The sequence below is a fragment of the Ursus maritimus genome, unplaced genomic scaffold (genome assembly GCF_017311325.1).
Source record: "Ursus maritimus isolate PB19 unplaced genomic scaffold, ASM1731132v1 scaffold_8, whole genome shotgun sequence".
Classification (NCBI taxonomy): Eukaryota; Metazoa; Chordata; class Mammalia; order Carnivora; family Ursidae; genus Ursus; species Ursus maritimus.
Window position 1 is genome coordinate 66,304,382 of NW_024426996.1, and position 22,545 is coordinate 66,326,926.

At 39.5% G+C, this 22,545-nt stretch overlaps 1 protein-coding gene across 2 annotated transcripts in view; it reads left to right on the forward strand.

Moving 5' to 3' along the window:
- Positions 1–22,545, forward strand: part of KCNIP4 (potassium voltage-gated channel interacting protein 4) — a 524,684-nt gene that overhangs the window by 296,665 nt on the left and 205,474 nt on the right. Inside the window, exon 1 of one of the 2 annotated variants that reach the window (XM_040625201.1) lies at positions 1,195–1,306. The exons of the other annotated variant lie outside the window; for it this stretch is intronic. Within the exon in view, the coding sequence (XP_040481135.1) occupies positions 1,195–1,306 (112 nt within the window). Of the gene's footprint in view, positions 1–1,194; positions 1,307–22,545 lie in introns of those variants that run through there. 2 annotated transcript variants of the gene reach the window in all.

Below are 22,545 nucleotides of genomic sequence, written 5' to 3' on the forward strand. Positions count from 1 at the left end.
GGAGAAAACCCACAGGGTGATTAAGCCAATGTGGTCCTGGCAGAGCCCAGAGTCCACCACCATTCCCACAAAGCTGGCTGGGATGTTTGATGTGGTTTGGAATAGAACAAGCCATGGCATCCTTCAGGACATCATGACCCGTGCTTCCCTGATAAGAGAACCATCTAGCTTCTTGTTTAGGAACACAAACTCTGGAATCCTCTGACTCAGACTCTCCACAAGAGAGCATTTTTAACAGGCACCTTGGGTGATTTTTATCATTGGGGAAGTTTGTGCAACTAGGCTTTGAGATAGGCTGAAGCGAGAGTTGAAAGGAGGATCCCCGCCCCCTCCAGGGGACAGTTACTGAACATCAGTGTTCTTACAAGGTTCTGCTCTGCCCCCACTCTCCATCCATTCCTGTTTGTAAAATAGAAGGACCAAATCAATCTTCTTAATCATTGCTCTCATTGTGTCAGCGGGGACCAGACAGCCCCAGTGGAGTGGCAGGTGGGAGGCAGCTTGGATGCTCCTGGTGACAAAAGCAACTGAATCGTGGTTCTCTTGCTGCTGCACTTTTCTGCTTAGAAAAAATTACCCACGGGCTTCCACGGGAGCTTTCTCAAAGGGGCTCTAGGCAGCAGCCAGGGCAGCCGATTTTGTCCTAGCTTCCAGAGGGGAGGTGGTGCTGAGCTGTCTGGCGGCTCGAGCTCTGCAAGGAGAGAGCTGCTGCTTCGGCAGGAAGGGGGCATTCGCCGGCTTCCCAGGCAGCAAACTAGCGCGCAGCCAGCCTGCTCAGCCCGCGCCGCGTCCTCAGCGCCTGGAGCGCCGGCCGCGCTCTCCAGGGCAAGTTTCCTGGGAGTGCCCCTCCTCTCCACGGACACGGCAAAGTCTCCCGCTCTCCAACAGATGCTCCCCTCACAGCTCTAAGTGCAAGGACCCGCTGGCGGCAGCGCAGAGCCCCGAGGCAGGCGCGCTGTGGTTGGGGGACCCCCGCTAGGAAATGCCAGCATCAGCATGAGAGGCTGGACTCCAGCCCAGGTCCGTCCTCACCCCGGGGGGCCGCTGCTCCGCCCGGTGCGTCTGTCTGCGAGGAGCTGCTCACTTTTCCCCCTCGCGAGTCTTTGTTCCAAGCCAGAGATTGCTCGGATTCTCTAATTAACTCCCTCCGCTCCAAAGGGGTCCGGAGGCTGGGATGCTCTGCCAGCTTGAAAGATGTTGACTCTCGAGTGGGAGTCGGAAGGACTGCAAACAGTGGGTATTGTTGTGATTATATGTGCATCTCTGAAGCTGCTTCATTTGCTGGGACTGATTGATTTTTCCGAAGGTAAAGTGGTCGCTCCCACTCTGTGCGGTTGGTCAGGTCTGGTTCGAACTGGATACAGACGCTGCAGAAGTTGAGGAGGCATAATACCAAAGTAAAAGTTTTAAAATATGCATGCTTGACATGGAGCAGCCTAGCACTGGACAGTTCATGTCTGTTTACCCAGATATTCGACATTGGGAGGGAAGGGATACTGTACCCGCTATCTTTCTATTTGAAAGCTCTTGAGTGTAGGGTGATATGGTGGGTTAAATATATTTCCAAGGTGTGAAGTTAGGACTCTCGACCACAGGGTGGTAATACAGGTTGTTTTTTGGTTGTCAAGTTCTTGATGGCTACCACGCCTTAATGTCATCAGGAATTTTGTTCTCTGGAGGAGTACCCTGATTTGTGAGGGAAATATCTGTGTGTGCCTCATTAGTTAGGAGGTGCGGGGGTGGAGCTGGGTTGTTGATTATGATATAAAATAGGTAAGCTTTTCGGTTAAAATTGAGTTAATGGGTGCTTAGCAAAAATGTGCTTTGAACACTTAATTTGCGAAAGTTTCATTTGCATTTCCCAATGAGCCACTTTGCTCATCTGTCTTGTGAGTGGGAACCCATATGCACAGGACGTCACTGTTGCTATCAACAAATATTTTATCCATCTAATATAAATTTTACTACTCAGATCAATTTTATTATTCAAAGATGGGGGTACAAAAAGTTGATTAACTTTGCTTTAACAATTTGAATAGATATGTGTGTGTGAATATAGAGACATACATACCATATATATGCGCGTTTATTTTTTCACGAAATAATTTTTCTACTGAAATAACATAGTTTGATTCATTTAAACCTCAGCGTCAGAGGTCAATACTACGTCTAAGCTCTCCTTTCTTCTCAAGCAAAAGAACGGAGTTCCTAAGACACTTGCTAATATTCTCTCTAGATAAGGGCAGGATCTTTTATTGTGGAATTTTTTATGACTGTTCACTTCTCACGTTGTGTGTAATGTTGGAAGGTGATGGAAATATTTAAACCTGCCCGTGCTTCTCATCTTTCTAACTACAGGAGCTGAGACCTGATAGCTAAAATGACATCATCCCAAACTACATCCGGTACACAGGTTGTTTCTGTTACTATGTTATAATGGTCAATGTATCTTTTCTCCAGGAAGTCTTTTTTTTTTTTCTTTTTAACAAAGTAAGTTTGTTAGGTTCTAAGTATTTAGACCACTATAAGAACATAATAAGTTCCATGTAATTTTCATTATCTTCTTGTAAATGTTCTCACTCTGTGAAAAGCTCTGCTTAGGCGCACAAGAGAATAATGTAATGGGATTAAATAAAACCTCAAAAATTAGTTTCTTCCCTTTCTCATATTACACAGTGATTTTATTTAACCCCTGGAAAGAAAGCAATGCATCAGCAAACTTCTCCAAGTGCTGCACAACAACCTTGCATTGTTTCAAGATTCTGCCTCAGTGTATTAATGTTGGTATGGTAATAAAATGCAGATGAGATCATTTCAGTTTCTGTGCTGGGAATAGGGTTGCCTTCTGTGAAATTTTGTCACCATATTAGTTTTTGTTGTCTGGACTTGGCTGAGCCGTAGCCCCCAAATTTAAGGCATAATACTCTAGAGGGCTTGGTTTCATAGCCGGGTAAAGCATTCGCTAAAGGTAAACAGCCACGGGGGTATTGAGGAAGTCAACCTTCACAGTGCTATGAGATAGCACCCAGTTCTTTCATTGCCCATGTTGATAATGTACACATTTAAAGTCAGAGGCCCCAGGTTTAAGACCCCCGCCAATGACTCACCTTTTATTCTTTAACTTCTGTCTTATGTCACTTAAAGTTGACGGTTTTCAGATGAAAACTTCAAATTTGAGTTCCACCAATATGAAAAGTAGAATTGTGAGCCTGACTGCCTTAACTGGAATCACAGATTTTTCCCCTCATCTGAAATCTCTTTCTCGGGATGGATAGCCATATCCATAAATGATTCTATATTTCTGCACACACACACACACACACACACACACACACACACATAGATGAGGTACCTACACATTTTTAGCTATTATGTAAAATGTCCAATAAGCTGGGGAAAATTTGGGTTCAATATAAAAGGCTCAATCATGCTCGAAATCAAAGATGAGGTTACCACCATATATGAGGTATAACCCATTTTACTTGACAAGTCAATTCTTTTTTGTTCTGAAGTACATATTAGCAAATGCTGGTCGAGATCAAGTCTTTCTTTTTACGTAGGAGACAGCTACAATCCAGAGAGATTAACTGATTTACCAGAAGGCAAAACTAACTGGAGAAGAGACAGGACAAAAACCAAGGACTACAAGGCAGTATATAGTTCTTTTCCTACTATGCTATAAATTTACTTATTTCTCTTCCCTAATTGGAAAAGAGAGTCAATGAAAACATATGTGAGAAATGTCCTGTATTCTGAAATCTTGCCCTGAACTATTTACTAACACCCTGAGAGATATCTGTGGGAAATACACCCATAAGAAAGATTACACAACAGTCACACAATTGACACCAACCCAAGTGTGGGACCCAAGCATTTCATGTAAGTGAGCTAAATCAGACAACTGAGTGTATCATAGTTTGGAGGCAGGATTAGAACAAAAGGAAGCCAGCTGGTCTCCTGAGCTTCTTTACCTCGAAGCACTTTGAGGTATTCTGCATTTTGACCATCTGTGATGTATACTCAATGACAGTAAATGCCTATTCCAGGTAGAACCCAACAGCGAGACCCAATAAGACCATGAGAACTCTGGTATAAGCCTCCTGTCTGTGTTTTCTCAGGCTGTGGCAGTATCCAAGCAGAAATAGAATTTAGTCTGTTTGACCACCAGCCAAGTGGAGGAATAAGAAAAAGTCGCAAAATACAGGGCAAGGCACAAAATATTAGATTATCCCTCATCCTTTCTACCTACAAATGATAAAGAGTCCCAAAAAGCTATCCCAATGTAGATTGCCAAACTTTTCACTGACTGCACTAGAAAATACAGCCCAGGATAAGACCAGGGAATTAACTGTTCTTTTTGGTGGAGAAATGAAGATGAGGCCCAAACCAGAACCACGAGCTTCTTTTAGGCCACATTGAACTTTTACACTCTCCTCAGGGGTAATGATTCCTCACTGGTACAACTATGGAGTATTTTCTCTAGTCTGACTATGCATCAGTTTACTTAGAAGGTGATTCTGAGTCTATTTGAATGGAAGGGTCCATAGTAGTGTTGGGATAAGGCAATGTTGCCGCAGTATTATCATCGACAATGGCTAGTGAAAATTAGCCATGCGTAGAAAAGAATAAAGAGAAGCATTTCTATTACCACCTAAATTAGATTCTGGTTTTGATAAAACCTCATTTTAAAAATATAATTCTCTTTCAGTTGAAATTCAAGGTTTAGGAAACAAAAGCAATTTGTAAAGAGGATTCAAAAGACTAATGGGATTTTAAGATGATGATTTGAGGTTTTACACATATCCACTCATTAATAAGGAGAACAAGGAAGAACACTCAGAAAATGGATCTTATTATTTCATAGATTAGCATATAATATATGTCTTATTGAATTCTAAACGTGTGCAGGATTCTCTGTTAGGCTGAGACAGTAGAGAGGTGTGCAAGATGAACATTAAAGGAATGTACCTTCAATGCACTTACATTTTAGGAAAGGAAACTAATTACCAACAAGACAGAAGACTGTAAGTGCTGGGCAAAGGAGGGAAATGGCCTGCAGAAGCATAGATGGAGTGGTGCATTCTGGAAAGATCTTAAGGCTTCACAGAAGGTAACGGTTATACAGCACTTTGCAATGTGAGAAAGACTTCCCAAGTTGGATAAAGGAAGAAGAACATTTCAGGCTAAGCAAAGAGCTTGAGTTGTGTCCCTAAGCACTGACAGGAGGTAGCTTTCATGCATAAGGGTAGTGGTTCTTGCACACAAGGGTGTCAGAAAGTTGAAATAAGAGATTTAGCTGAAGAGGTGGCTTGAAATTCAATGCTAAGAGTGTCTACTTATTCTTCAACCAGTGAAGAACCATCGATTCAAAGTCTTCCATATGGGGAAACAAAGGAGCAATGTGACAGACCACTGTTTTAGGGGGGTCAGTCTGGGAGAAGGTGAAGATGAATTCTGTAGTAAAATTATGGAAGCAGAGATACTAGTTATGCTCTTGGAACAGTTCAGGTGACAGACAACAGGGCAAAAATCTATAGATCGCCCTTCTCGATAAAATACTTAAAGTGAGCTGTCAATTTCTAGCTTTTCCAGAAATTCATGTTTGCTCTAATATCCTTGGGCTGCACTTGTTCTGAAACAGCATGATTGTATTTTATTTTAGGGTAACATTGTTAGGTTTTAAGTATCTTTCTTGAGAGAAAAAAAAAGAAGAGGGAAGCACACAGAGGTTGTAGTTATAGATATGATAACACTATTTATGGTGGGAACTTAACAGTTCTGATAGGTATATTGACATCTTGCAAGGTCTTCAATTACTCTGAATCTTTTATTTTGGAAAATCACACAAAGCGTCGTATAGAGAGGGGTATAATGCACTGCCACACACCCATCAATAATGAGCATCAGTTTGCCATTTGTGTTTCAACAGTGGCTTGCATTTAAAAATATTTCTCCCTTGTCTACAATATGCCAGGCACTCTGCTAGGCCCAGAATACAAAGATGAATTAAAGATAGTCTCTGACCTCACAGAACTCTCGTTTGTATAAGTAGATGGGAAATACAAACAATGGAAAGGCAATACATTATGGTAGATAGATCAGTATAAGTAAGTCCAAGATATAGAAGAATGAAAAATAATTAAGTGCAAATGGAAGAGCTAGAAGTGATCAGAGATGACTCCCTGGAAGAGTTGACTTTTAGGCTGGATTTTTATGGATAAAGAGAAGTTTATCATCTTCATAGGGCAGCCAGGTGCTTAGCAGTCTCCATATGCAGGGCTCTGGGTGAGGTAATGCTATATGCCAACACAGGGACATGGTTCACAATGCAGAATTTAACAGAGAGTGTCAAAGGGAATTAACACTCCTTGATTGTGTGATTGTCCATGCTATCCACCACAATGCTTGGTATATAGGAGACACTCAAAACATTACAGTGTGAGTGCCATTTAATCTCATAGAGTAATGGTGCCTGTGCACTTCTCCTTAGGCTGCATAATTGAGGGCCTCCAGTGCCTCTTTCAAGTTTCCATGGTAGCCTGGTAACTGTTGATTAGTTGGCTACATTGTTTTATTTTATTATTTTTTTATTTTTTTCTGTGAGGGAGATTTCAGATCAAAATCCCACTGCAAGGTAGAGATACCCACATACCGAAGGCATCTCGAGGGCTGTTCATTAGAACCCCATGGCCATGGGAAATAATTCCAAATGAGATATCCAGCAGTGAGCTGAAAAAGCCCAGGTTACGTGGGCTTTGATTTGGCTGAACATAGCCCTTTCAGTTTTATAACTGGAAAAACAAAGCAAAACAAAAAACAAAACAAAACCCTTGAATTTGCAAGTGAAATTGAACATGTCTGTATCAAGCACCTACTGTGTGAAGGGAAATAGAGGACAGAAGGGCATTTTATTGTCCTTAAAAGTTTTCAAATTGATTAGAATACAAACTTGAATAACTAATCCAAGACAAAAAAGGGTCTGGTGAGAGGGAGGAAGGGTTTTGTAAGACTTGAAGAGAAGAGCCATCCCATCCAGTTGGAAGTTTTCAAGGAAGGTTGAAAGAAGATGGTGGTGGCATTGGATCAAAAGACTGACAGAAACTGGAGGCTATGAGATATAATTTAAAAAAAAAAAGCAGTTTCCTGAAGTCATTGTTAGTAATTAGTTTGGTTCTAAAAGTCCATTAATCCATTTAAGATATCAAATGTCTGCTCTGGATCTGGCAATGTGCTTGGTAGTGATAGGTTTGGGGAATATTATTCTTGAGTTTTGCTTACTTTGAGAACCCGTTCCCCACCCCAGCTAGGAGCAGAGAGCTGGAGTCTTAATGGGGAGGGGAGATGAAGGTGGAGAAGTTGTACATTTCAATGGCCTCCAGGCAAAGGTCATCGGGAACACACATGTGGTTGAATAATTTGGCTTCATTGTCCTTTGCAGAGAGGGGGAACACTTACCATGGAGAGTGGGGGAACATCTCGGTAATGAGATGTGAGAAAGGACTTACAGTATTTGAGCTTGTGTTGGAGGACTATGATTTTGGAAGGGGGGCTTTGCTCTGGATTGAATAAAGTCAAGAAGCCAGGCTAATTCTATGATTATCTTAATAAATCTTGTCTATTAAGTAGTAAAGACTAGACAGAGGCTAGAGCTGTAATTGCTAAAAAAAAAAAAAACAAGCTGCATACAGTAAATAGGATGGGGAATATTTGGTCGTTTTTGTGGTTTAAACAAAGTTTAAATTTTTGCCTCTTCTCACATATAATGACAGAGTGATCTCTTTTTTTGTCTTGATCGATCAAAGGTACAGAGTGGTCTTGACTGATGTTGATATTCTGTGAAATTGAAAGTGTTGTATTCACTAAGGGAATACCAAGGTCTGGCTGATAAACCAGGGCAGCCCCCTCAGAATGGAAAGGGCTGCTTTCTCCCACACATGATGAGAAAGAGGGCGGAGTAAGATGAGGGGCAGGTGGAGAGGGGCATAGAGCAGACAGATCTGAGCTCGAAGTTGAATTCAGTAACTCTAAACAAGTTACTGCACCTTCCTGAGCTCGAGTTCCTTTTTCTATAAAATGAATCTAATAAACCCAGCCTTTTGAGATGGTTGTAGGGAATACTAAAGTAGAAGTGAAACGTGTAGCCCAGTGCCGGGAACACAAAAACCAGTAAATGCCTTCCTTGTAATTACTTTGGAATCACATGTTCAAGTTCCTTGAGTTACACCAGTGATTCTCAGATTTTACTGTGTATCAGAATCACCTACGTTTCTTGTTGTACTACAGACTGCTGGACTTTACCCTCCATGTTTCCGACTCATTAGGTCCAGGTGAGGGTCTGAGAATTTACATTTCTAATGATTTCTCACTTTAAGCTCATGCAGCTATGGAGGGGGAACACTTTGAGAACCACAGAGATAGGCAATAAATCTGAGAGGCCAAATCCATGATGTGAGCAACGTGTTCTTCACTGAGTTCTTTGGCACCTGTGAAACTTTATTCTGGAGCAGTGGTCAGCCTTCTGGTCTATAGTAAGTATTTTAGGCTTTGTGGACCATGCAGTCTGTTCTAACTACTCAACTCTGTTGAGGCACAGAAGCAGCCGTAGACCGTACACAAATGAATGCGTGTGGCTATGTTCCAGTAAAACTTTCTTGATAGATATGTAAATCTGAATATCCTACAAATTTTGTTACAAAATATTATTTTTTTATTTTTATGTTTTAACCATGTTAAATATAAAACAATGCTAAGCTTGCAGAGAATACAAACAGACAGCAGGATAGATTTGTGTCACTGTAATTTGCCAACCCCTTTTCTAGAGTTGGCAGTAAAGGAACCTGTTGAGAAGGGGTCTGAGATTGGTGAGATATTGCTTTTTGGAAACTTGTCTAGATTTTCTGAGCCCTCAGTCTCATTGAATGGATAGGGATCGAGTCCCTCTTTGGGGGTTTATGAAATCATCTGCCAAATTAGCAAATAATTTGAATTAGCCTGTATGCGTTTGTTGAGTAAAATGTCTTCTCTTCCCCTAACTCCACATGTCTAGGCCAATTTAGAGATTCTTATATAAATTAAGTCATCCATAAGATTTTGTCACACAATGAGTCAGTGCTGGAGCTAAACAGTCTGGGTTGCCCCCTCTTACTGATTTTCATCTTAGGTTTCATTGCCTCTAGGACAGGTGGCATTATGCCCCTTTCACCAAGTTTATAGACCCTTAGCTACTATATTTGTTAAAGACATATTTCAACTTTTCAAATTATACTGGTCCTCAGAGTATTGCATTATATTGAGCCTTTGGAGTATAGCACAAATACATTGAATCCACAAACTTTTTTTAAAAATAAAATCATCTTAGATCTAGATTCTCTTGAAAACGAAAAATAGGGGCACCTGGGTGGCTCTGTTGGTTAAGCATTCTGCTCTTGATTTCTGCTCAGGTCATGATCTTGGGGTTGTGAGGTCAAGCCCAACACCGGGCTCCATGCCCACCATGGAGTCTGTTTGAGTTTCTTTCCCTCTGCCCCCACCCCTCTCTTTCTCAAATAAATAAATAAATCTTTAAAAAAAAGAAAATGAAAAATATACAAATGCTGGGTAAGATCATGTTCTTTGAAGTGAGGTAGACTTGGGCTTATGGTCTCAAGCAACGTTTATAACCACCCTTGACCTCAGTTTTCTCAGATGTGAAATGGGGAGAATAATAGTAGCTACCTCATTGATTATTGTGATTATTGTGAGAAGTAAATTAAACATTTGTTAAAATTCTGCTTAGCCTAGTGGCTGGAACACAGAGCTCAACAACTATTGAGTTCTACTTACAACATTAGTATCATTGCCATCTTTGTTCTTTGCATCTGTCCTCCCTGTTAATAAACACAGTCATTCTTTCAGTCTGACAAGGAACAAAAACTCAGCTGAGTGAATAGGAAGGTCTAATTGTTTTTATTAAGTGATTCATGAATTAGGCAGCATCCCATCCAGCAAGTAGAGGGGAGCTCTGAGGTTTTCATAGGAAGGAGGGGTGGGGCAGGGAGTTAATAGCTAAAGAATGGTTGGTTCCAGGCAAAGTCAATTTCCTTAGGGGAAGACCAAGGAATGTTACGCAGAATAAGGCATCTTCCTTTTGGGGATGGAGAGCACCCCTGTGATAGACTACCTCATTGGTGCTTATTGGAAAATTCCTGACTGACAGGTTATAACTTATCTTTCTGGGGGAGGTTGAAACTGTAATTAGTTGAGCCATTAAGCCCTGGTTTGATGATTTGGCTTAAGTGACACCATTTGAGCATGTTATTTTCCTTTAACAAATCATCCATGAAAGAAGGGATCATAAATGTGATCTGTGTATCAAGCATTGTGCTAGTAATTGGAAACAGAAAGCACAGACTTGGCTAATAGGGCTTTATATACAAATAAACATGCGAACACATGGGTTTAGCAAATTGCCTTGGTCTCACATCTGTGCAAGGATGTGGGTGTCCCTTCTAGGGACGTATGGAAAAGACGAACTGGTCAGTCTCATTTAGAAGGTGGGAAGTTTCAGAAAGGACTCACAAGGGTGACCTTTGAGCTGAATCTGAGTGACATTTCCAGCACTCGGTATCACTCATTCTTAGGAACTACTGACAATTAATACAAGCTATTTTCACGTTTTCAAGGACAGCTCATGTTGATCCCCGCTTCTAGATTCTGACTCACATTTTATTCCTTTTCTCCCATTTTATTCCTTTTTCTCCCACAATGCCTCTTTTACACAGGTGCACCAGTATCTCTCCCTATAAGCCAAGACTAGAACCTTTTTTCTTTCTTACTACCACCTTTCACCCCTAATTTGAATTCTGTCCTGATGTGTGTTGTACAACATAACACAGTAGCAATAAGCCTTCGTGCACTATTCCCCAAGTCACTTCATTTGTATAATTTGTCTTTTCTTCAGTTAGAGAAAGGGGACCACTCTACCTCACTACAGAGCAAATTTTCCTTGTATTTCCACCGGGTCCAGAGCAATAGAAAGTATGTAATGGAGGCTCAACAAATACTTATCAGTGGGTTTCTCAGTTGCATCTTTGATGGACTCTTTACATCAATATACTTGTCTCACCTTAACCTCATCCCCACCCTGTTCTCTTCCAATCTCCTTCATATTCTCACAATAGAAGTCTTTTCAAATATGGGGGGATTAAGGCTCATGATCAAGTTTCTTCTGTATCACTTATAACATAAAATCTCCATGTTCTTTGCAACTGATACAAAGATGGAATCAGACCACTGCCTTCCTTTTTCCCTTCTGCTATTTCCTGTTCCAGCCCAAGGAACTATTGAGGTTCCTTGAATAGTTCGTGTTTTCTCCAGCTGCCACAGTTTTGCATATACTGTTCTCTCTCCCCAAATGCCCTTCCCTCCTCATATTCCTTGAAATGTCTTTTCAGCCTTCACTCTTGGCCCATATTCTTCCCTCTCTGAGAAGCGTATCTTGGCTTCTTCAAGCAGCAAAAGACATTCTGACTCTGGGGCCTCCTTGCCTCTTCCCTTTGTGCTCCTAGAAGTGCCCATGTTATGTTCCACTGCTGTCAAACTTGTCATTTCTAAGCACTTCATGCTGTTTCCTTCTTCATGCCTTTGCTTATACTCTTTTTTTTTTTTTTGTAAGATTTTATTTATTTATTTGACAGAGAGAGAGACAGCCAGTGAGAGAGGGAACACAGGCAGGGGGAGTGGGAGAGGAAGAAGCAGGCTCCCAGTGGAGGAGCCTGATGTGGGTCTCGATCCCAGAACGCTGGGATCACGCCCTGAACCAAAGGCAGACACTTAACGACTGAGCCACCCAGGCACCCCACTTGCACTCTGAATGTCCCTCCTTCTAGAATACAAATCCCATCGGTCTTCACCTGATAACTCCTTCTTATCCTTTAAGCTCAGCTCCAGAGCCATCTGTTCCAGAAGCCTCCCTTGAACCACCCAGTTGGATTAGGTTTCCATTTCTGTTATACTAAAGCACTCTATCTTAGCACTTCAAACTACATTAAACTCTTGATTTCTATGTTTTCCTCTTTTGCTAAATTTCAAGCACCACGTAGGCACAGCACTTACCTCTATAACCTTAGATCCTTATGGAAGGGATGGGTAGATAATGGATAGACAATTTATTCAGAGGTCTTGGTAAGAAACTTCTCCGAGTTTCCACAACAGTCTTTTTTAAAAGTGTTTATTTAATTCCAGTTAACATTCAGTATAATATTAGTTTCAGGTGTGTAATATAGTGATTCAACACTTCCACACATCACACAGTGCTCATCAAGATAAGTGCACTCCTTAACCCCCATCACCTATTTCCCCCATGCCTCTCCCCACCTCCCCTCTGGTAACCATCAGTTTGTTCTGTATAATTAAGTCTGTTTCTTGGTTTGTCTCTCTCTCTTTTTCCCTTTTCTCATTTGTTTTGTTTCTTAAATTCCATGATCCCACATATGAATGAGATCATATGATATTTGTCTTTTTCTGACTGACTTCTTTTGCTTAGCATTATACTCTCTAGCTCCATCTGTGTCATTGCAAATGGCAAGATTTCATTCTTTTTTATGGCTGAATTATATACATATATAAATTTATATATGGATAAAGAAGATGTGGTATATTTATATATATATATATTTATTTACAATCGATGGACACAGGCTACTTCCATATCTTAGCTATTATAAATACTGCTGCTATAAACATAAGGGCGCGTGTATACCTCAGAATTAGTGTTTTTGTATTATTTGGGTAAATACCCAGTAGTGAGATTACTAGATCTTAGGGTAGCTCTATTTTCAACTTTTTGAGGAAGCTCCATACTGTTCTCCAGAGTGGCTGCACCAGTTTGCATTCCTACCAACAGTGCATGAGAGTTCCTTTTCTACACATCCTCGACAACATTTACTGTTCCTTGTGTTATTGATTTTAGCCATTTTGACAGGTGTGAGGTGATCTCTCATTGTAGTTTTGATTTGCATTTCCCTGATGGTAAGTGATGATGAACATCTTTTCGTATGTCTGTTGGCCATCGGTATGTCTTTTTGCAGAAATGTCTGTTTGTGTCTTATGCCCATTTTTAATTGGGTTGTTTTTTTGGGTGTTGAGTTTTATAAGTTCTTTATATTTTTTGGATACCAACATTTATTGGATTTGTAATTTGCAAGTATCTTCTCCCATTCCATAGGTTGCCTTTTTGTTTTCTCGGTTGTCTCCGTTGCTGTGCACGTTTTTATTTTAATGTAGTCCCAATAGTTTCTGTTTGCTTTTGGCTCTCTTGTCTCAGGAGACATATCTAGAGAAAGGCTGCTATAGCTGAATGTCAGACAAGTTACTGCCTGTTTTCTCTTCTAGGATTTTTATGGTTTCAGGTCTCACATATAGGTCTTTAATCCATGTTGAATTTATTTTTGTGTATGGAGTAAAGAAAATGGTCCAATTTCTTTCTTTTGCATATTGCTGTCTAGTTTTCCCAACACCAAATGTTGAAGAGACTATCTTTCCCATTGGATAGTCTTTACTGCTTTATTCAAAGATTAATTGACCATATAGTTGTGGGTTTATTTCTGGGTTTTCTGTTCTGTTCCATTGATCTATATGCCTGCTTTTGTGCTGGTACCATACTGTCTTGATCATTACAGTTTTGTAATATAACTTGAAGTCCTGAATTGTGATACCTCCAGCTTTGCTTTTCTTTTTCAAGATTGCTTTGGCTATTCAGGGTTTTTTGTGGTTCCCTACAAATGTTAGAATTGTTCTAGTTCCACAACAGCCTTGAACTGGCATAATTTTAATCACTTTGCTTTAGGCAGGGTTTTTCAACCTTGACACTATTAATATTTTGGGCTAACTGATGCTTTATTGTGGGTGCTGTCTGTCCTCTGTGTTATAGGACAATTGGCAGCATTCCAGGCTTCTACCTATTAAATGCTAGTAGTACCTTTTCCCGAGTTGTGACAACCAGAAATGCCTCGAGGTGTTCCTTAACATCCCAGGGGCAGGAAAGCAAGCAAAATCAGCTCCTCTCATCTTGAGAATCGTTAGAAACATAGTGTGTAAACTTTATATATATATTCATAAATCATAAAACTGAACTTGAGTTTAAAAACATCATAGATTGGAAATCATTGGAAACCAAGACTCAGTGTTGAGAGGGAATATGTTTTTTTCATTACAAAAGTAATAAGCAGCCATTACAGAAATTCTATAATTACAGAAAAAAGAAAGAAATATGAAGAAAATACCCTTAACACCCACCAAAGGATAACACTGGTAATATTTTCTATTTCCTTTTCATTTTTCTACACAAAGACTTGGTCCTTTAAACTTCAAAATAATACTTAAAAATTACAAAATTTTATGTAGCTTTAAATTCGATAGTAGAGCATCAGTGTTTTTATATTAGTTCACAGACCCTTCATAAATGTTTTAATGCCTACATTATATTCCATAAATGTGTGTATATAAATTACTTACCCTGATTTTAGGACGTGTAAGTTATTTGCATTTTTTCTAGTGTTTGAAAAATTCTTTAATAAAATCTTTGTGTATTAAGTTGCTTATATAATTAGAATTATATTCTTAGGATCGGGTCTTAGGAGAACAATTAATGAGACAAGAGAATGAAGTGTTTCAAATCTCTTGACATATAAGGTCAAATTGCTTTATAGGGGAGCTGCACAAATTTACTTGCCCCATTGGAATGTAGGTTCGCAGCGGTTTGCATGTGTGACACTATCACTCTGTGCTGTTGGTTAGGGGACATTTTGAAGGTTCTTAAAGACCATATTGGCCAGCTCCATGAAGAAACTGTCTTAGGGCTGGGCTGTCAATTAATTTTTTTTAAATTTTATTTTACCTATTTATTTGAGAGAGAGAGAATGAGTGAGCGGGAGGTGGGACAGAGGGAGAAGCAGGCTCCCCACTGGGCAAGGAGCCTGACATGGGCTCCATCCCAGAACCCTGGGATCAGGACCTGAGCTGAAGGCAGATCCTTAACGGACTGAGCCACCCAGGCACCCCACTGCTAATGACTTTTAGACTAGCATTAGGAATCTTATTTTGTGCAGACATGAAATTTCCACTGTAGCTTGGAAATGTTCTTCCAGCACTGTTTTCTTGTCAGTCAGATGCCCTGTCTATATGAAACAGTACCCCCTTTCCCAGTCATCATGCCCAACTCAGCCACCAAGACTGATGCTTAGTAGGCATGGGATTATTTATTGAAAGAGAATAAATGTTATAGTCTTACACTAGATGAAGTAATTCCTGCATTTGTATAGATTTAGGAGGAAAATTGACATGCATAAAATCATTGCTATAAACATTCAGATATTTCCTGAGCCTTACTAATATATGCATTTTACTTAGATGAATTTAAATAACAGAGAGGGAGAGTAATGTCTCTTGTTAGAAGCACGCCCATATTCATCTCAAGTAATAATGTGGTGCATTTTGTTCATTAACAAAGTCTAATACCAAGAATTACAGACATTTGGCTAAGAAGATATCAAAATCTATCCACTCAAACTTCCTCATGTTATATAGGTCATGATAAAGTAATTAGGTACACAGGGTCCCTTTGTGAATTAACGGTAGAGCTTGCTTGTAGAGGCAGTGAGGTTAGGACACACTGAACTTTGCAGGTACAAAGACTTAGGTCAGATCAGATCTGCCCTTGAAACTTTCTGGCTGTGAGTCATATGCAAATCTCCAGACTTCTCTGAACCTCAGTTTCCTTGCCCACAAGCTGGAGATCACCATCACACCAACTTCACAGATCTTCAAAATGGTCAAGTAACTTTGAGACAGAATAGTTTGGAGACAAGGCATGAACCTTATGGTAACTCAAATTTTCTAATGATTCCTTCCGTCTTCCCTCTTACATAACTATGGGTAGAAAGGATCCCAGGCACCGTGAAGACAGCGGCCCAAAACACAGATTTCGTCATGCTGATCCTGAATATTTTGTGTTGCAACCTGTAGTGGGTGGGGTTCTACTGCATATCAGAAGGGTCATAGGTATTTTTATAACCACTTTTATAGACGAGGAAACTTGTTCGAAGAGGCTGAGTAACTTGTCTATTTCATGAGCCACCAAACAGTGACGTTAGAATCAACCACAGGCTTCAGGAGCTGGAGCTCACATTTTCCCATTTTGAGCTTCCTTATGAGGACTAAGTTTTCTTGTTTGTTTATTTTTCTAAATCTCTACGATACGTAAAGAAATACTGTAAGGTCTTTGGGTTAGTAAAATCAACACAGTATATTTGGGGTGAAGTACTTTCCCAGACATCCATTTGAATAGAATTAAGTATGAATGACTTTACATGTCAGTAAACTCGTAGTTATTAATGACCTGGTCGCAGAAACTCTCTAATAAATAAACAGGAAATACTGAAGACCTGGCAGCAATGAGGTAAATTGGTGATGTGATTTCAAATTTAAACAAATTACAGGGGAAAATGGAGAATGATAAAATAATCAGAAGACTGAGGCACTTGAACAAATACCCAAATCCCCCCATCTGTCTTCACTATATTCAGCAATTCCTAAATATCACTGGTGCATTGAAGAAATTACCAGAGGCTTCTGAACATCACCTGAGTGAGAAGCAGGAATAACACCTTCCTATTGCTGCAGATGTTCAAGGAGACACAGAGGGAATTAGCCAAATGTATTCCTCATGACAATAAGTGATTGTGTAGCTAAAACTCTTTTTGAAAATGTACCTCGTTAAAAATTTGCGCAAAAGTTCCAGGTCCCTAATAAGATTTTAGACTAAAAATATCATGCTCCAAATAGTAAGCTGGCCTCAATACTGTTGTATATCTCTTCTATAATACATCAACAATGAAACTAACATGTAGCTTAGCGTTTTATAGGTGTACTCAAGGGAAAAAGCAAAATCAGCAAAGAAATTCTATAGTTGCAAATTCTTTGTGAAGTTCGGAGTTGACCTGCCTAGCTAATATATTCAAAAACACACATTTTACAATAATAGGAACTATTCTTGCCAATGGCTGTCTAAGGTGAGTGGAGAAATGTTTCCATGAAGACAAATCTCTTCACCCTACCACACTTCAGAGAGACCTGAATATGTCTGTTCTTTAGGGGACAATTTAAACCCTGGAATAATTATTTTTAAGGAAAGTCTGTCAGCTCATTTCAGTGAATTTTCTCAGGCAGGGAATGGAGGGAGATATTTCACGTGGGTAAGGATGGCTTGAAACTGGGTTCCACGACAGCTACACCATGAGCTACTCCCCCTACAGAAAGAACTTTTTGCTCACTTCATTATAAATGGTGTCAGTGGGGGCATTCCCTGACAGTACCATGTTCTTTGCTCTTGGGCTTGGCTCATGCTTTGCATAGGAAGCCACAGACAGTCTGCTGACGTCTCAAGAGCATTGTATATTCTGAGATATCAAGAGTGTTGGTCTAAGGCCAATGTCACATATAAGAAGGGATAAAGGATAAGAATTGACTAACTCTGGTTATCCTTTCCTTCATCTGCTTCTTCTTGTGCCTTCATCTAAATGTGGATAAGTGCTGGCCACTTTCATATTCATCTTTGGCGGGAAAGAGTAGAGACAAATTCCAATTTCAGGGTTAAAAATTAAATTAATTACACAATTATTTCATTCTCTTCACCTTCTCTTTGTTAAAGAGAATTTGGTTAAATAGAATTAAACAGGACTAAGTAGAATTAAAGTTCGTCTTAAAATTAAGTAAACAAATGAGAGCTGTTTCCCTCCTCGTGACCCCATATGCTGCCACAGAATATTTATGTAATGTACCTCCTAATTAAAATAATATTCCCCCAAATTTTCTAGCATAACAATAAATAAGTCTTACTCTGTAGGTGAGAATTAGGATCCTTGACATTGGACTTGGCCCTGTCCCATCTCAGCACCAATTACTACTCCATATTAGCTTTGTCTTTCCTTCAAAGACAAGGAAAAATGGGATATTTTAAACAAGGCAAAGATGTTAATTTCCATGGTATCAACTAAGCACTTAGTCAATATTCACAGCATTACTGCTCGAGGAGAATAAATGTAGTGAGCATAAAACAGGCTTAACAAATGGCTCAGAATAATTTTTGTGGCAGAATTTTAACCCTGAGTAGTTGGAGGAAATCATCAGAAAAGAAGATGAAGGCTAGAATATTCAGTTAGTTATTGCCAAAAAACAAACAAACAAACAAAATGGTCTTACTGAGCTCCAGGCTGAAGTGCACTTTCTTTGTATGTTGCCAGACTGACAGCTCTTTCTCACTAATAATCATTAATGATCTGTATGATCATACGATCATCATAAGAATGATGATGTAAGAATAGTGAAGTATTTGAATCACATATGTTAACCATGGTTGAGGTATACTTTTTAGCTTCTTGGCAAAATCTAACTGTCACCCTCATCAATAGGCACTGCGATCGGAGGTAGACGATATGTCTGGTCAAGTGTAGGAAGTAACGTTTGTATTCCCGACCATTGTTTACATCATGTGTGGTCTTGGACACGTTATTTCAGTTTTGTAAAAGTCGAGCTTTTCTTATGTAAAATAGCAACAGGAAATGGCAACTTTTATACTTAGAGTATAACAAATTGGAAAGTGGTTTAAAGACAGTCTAGAGAGATTATTTATAGAGACTCTTTAAATCATACTTTTGCCCATTCTTACCAAAAACCGTAATTGGGAAGTTGGCAATGTTTACCTTGAAGAAACAGAACAGTGCTTAGTGAGCTGTTTACCTGAGGGCAGAAGTCAGCGTGAGCAACTACTCGGGCACTCACGCCATGTCCATTCCTGTCTAATTTTGCCCATGTGTTCGCCTCCCCTGAAATTACCCGCCTGCTCTCTTCAATCCATTTGAGAGGCTAGGCTGTCTTTAAAATCAAGTCTACTCTGCTTTTATTTCTTTAGCCTCCTCTTTCTTTACGACTTTCACTGCACAAAATCCACTTCTCTATTCCCTTTTTACTTTTAGTTCCCAGTGGGTGTTGTATCTTTCTCTTACAAGAAACTTCTTGAACACAGGAGGCATGGACTCTTCCTTCATTGTCCGTAGAACATATAGCACCTTTCCTAGAATGTGTAGGGTTTCCTCAATAAAGCATTGCTGTTTAATCTGAAAAATACACATAGCAGAGTTATATGAGTCCCTGAGTTAAAAAAACACAAATTCCTGAATATTCAGTATACTAATTCACAAAATAAATAATAATTCATAATAGCATTTTATTTTATTATGTATGAATCACTATGATATGTACTCCCATTTCATTTTTGCCCCAGCTTTTCAAGAAGAGAGGTAAATTTTTATTCCCATTTTACAGAAAAAAATAAACTTAAGATTAGAGAAATTAAATGACTTCCCAATGCTATTCTGTCAAAATATTCTAATTATTTATACTTTGTTATAAGCCCAAATCAGATGGATAAGAGATGAGTTGAACAAACTTTGGAGATTTGGGTAAATGTCTTAAAACTGAGATTGCAAGTTAGCTATAAATCATATTCTCACCGCCCACAAATTTTTTTATATATCTTTCAACATTCCAACATGTGATTTAGATAGTATGAATTTTTACTTTTAGTTCCTTTTCTTTCTTTCTTTTTTTTTTTTTTTTTTTACTGTTGAATGAATGAAATGATAAAAAACACAAAATGTTTTAGGCTTGTTTTTAAATAAAACGGGAAAAACGTGGCTTGTTGATTTCAGTGTTTGGATCCATGATTAATATTGCTGCTCTGATGTCTGCATGTATATGACCATAGCCCTTCTTCTGACTATCAGGGTTCTGAAGGGAGCTAGAGAAATAACATCCCTTTCCCCCCCACCTTATTCTGAATGAAGAAGAACTAAGACAAAATCGTGGGAGAAAGAGGACAAAATATTGTCTGTTAATGACAGAAACCAGATGGAGGCTGTAGCCTGGTGTGAGAGCCTCACGGACTTGCTGACTGGATTCAAACTAAGCAGATTTGACCTCTCAGTCACAGGTGATGCTGCCTGGGATGGACCAACCCCTCCCCCTGCCCACAGTCTGGGAAGGATGGTCCTGCCCAGGGGAGACTGAGATCTGGAAGAATTCAAAAGAATCCTGCTCCTTGTGGGGAGTTTGCTCTCAGAAAACCAAAATGGAGACCATGAACAAAACAGGAATGCTATTTTTCCTGAATTTACTAATCAGATAAGTCATTCTTCCACAAGGAGGGAGGAAGTGAGGACCACCTGATGCCAGGATGCTTTAGGGAAGATGTATCATCATGGAAACCAAAGGATGGGGAAGATGTTCCTTCCTCACACTGACCTGTTGATAATCCCCAAATAGAAAGGGCTAGTTTTATGAGTTAATGCACATGGGTTATTAATTATAAAGCCACTTTTAATCAAAATGTGTGGAAATATTTGTGGGTTGTGTGTACCGTACATTAATATTTCCTTATATAGAAGTGGATCTTTTTGTTTGATTTCATTACATTCCAGGGGCAACTCTTTTCTGTCTGAAGACCCCCAGGATCTGAATCTCCCGGATACTTTTTCTCATTCAGATTCCCTGGTTCTATTTTCAAATTCTCATTTTGAGATTGGAGCCAACACTTAGCAGTTTTAAGAAGCACCCAGGTGATTGCAAGACAATTTAAGTTTGTGAAACACTAATGGAAAGCTGAGTTATTTAAATCAATTTCCATTTTTAAAAAAACTTTATATTTCAAAGGTACACTTTTTGTTCGTTTCCAGTAATAGTTTGAATTGTTGCCTCTGATGAGGTTTGGGATTCTTTCATTTTTTACTGGAGATCAGTGTATTCATTTCTTAAAACCGTAAGCATCTTTCAGACTCTCAGAAAATGGGGCTTTATCCACAAAGAAGATTTCGTGTGATCTGTTATAGGGTACAGAGGCTTGATGAAATTGAATAGCTTTTTAGTTTACAATGTCGTTGGTTTTTTATTTGAGCAACCAGAGATTTTTAAAAACATTTGCTTTGTTTATTAAATAGTCCCAAACATAAAAATAATTTATTGACATTTTGTGATCTGCTTTGGGAATTATTATTGAAAAGCTAATAAATAGAAACTTAGTTTTTACTGAATTCATAAGTTCTGTTTTTTCTTGGGCTTTTTTTCATCTGTGGGATTCATATCTAATTATACAGTAGAAAAGCAATGGAAAACTATTTCTCCTTAGTGACAATTTATTAAATAGGCAAATGTTTCAGGATGTTGGTCTTCCATGACATAAGTCACACCAAAGAAGAGCAGAATCTGTTTTCAAAAATACAAAAACTCTTTGATATATGTACTTCACTTCCATGGTCTTAGTTTGTCTGGGCTGCTATGACAAATTAATATAGAATAGGGGGCTTAAACAACAAACATTTATTTCCCACAGTCCTGGAGGCTGGAAGTCCAAGATCAGGGTGCCAGCCTGGTCAGGATCTACTGAGAGTCCTCTTCCAAATTGTAGACTGACAGCTTCTCATTGTGTCCTTGCATGGTGGGAAAAAAGCTAGCTAGCCCTCTGGTCTCTTCCTATAAGGGCACTAATACCATTTATGAAGGCTCCACCCTTATGAACTAATTACTTCCCCAAGGACCTACCTCCAAATACCATCATATTGGGATTAGGGTTTCATTATATGAATTTGGGGAGGACATAAATATTCAATCCATTGCACAAAATCTCAAGTCTGCATGCGTTCCTCCCTTATCCTCCCATCTAAAACTGCATATCTGCTGCCCTTTCTTGTGGGATGATCTGACTCCCTTTTCTGCTTCATTTGTCCCCATAATACATCATCACCTTCAAATCAACTTCATTTTCCTTAAGGTCTGCTTAGTAGTTTTTGCTTCTGGCGGTTCGCTGCTGGATTCTTAGCCCTGAAATAGCACTAGCATTTTGTAGATGCTCAGGTTAGTTGAGTGAATTGAATAGATTTTGGTCAGAGTCTCAGTGGTGTGTAGTCCCAGCTGGATGGGGCCTTCTTAGGACAAGAAGACTGCTTTGTATGGAAGTCCATTTCCTGCACATATGCCTGGGTCCCTACTCCCTGTATATGTGGTGAAAGCTTTTCTGGAACATTCCCTGCCAGAGAGGTACACTAGGAAGCAGAGCAGGAATGAGCACCAAGTGTCCATAACCAAAACCCAAGAGAGGCCAGCTAATGGAGTTTCCAGTGACTGAGAAGAAGCAGATTTTTTATGGCTTCCCAGGCTGTACCTAAGTTTGTCAAAGTGTTTCTGAAGAAAGTCATTTAATACAAACCTGGCCATTCATATCCACTGCTCCTTGCCTGAATTGTTTTACAACTCTGTAGGGCATAAGTATGTTTACAAGTACTCTTGATTTCTTATAAAACACTTCAGGAAAATAACCAGAGGCTCATTGAAGAAACTCCAATGTGGGACAAGGGGACAATCGCGCTCAGTCCCTGAATACATACTTTCATCCTATATGCTCCTTATTTAATCGCAACTATTTGGAAAACTGACAAGAAAACACTTTAGAAGTGTGCA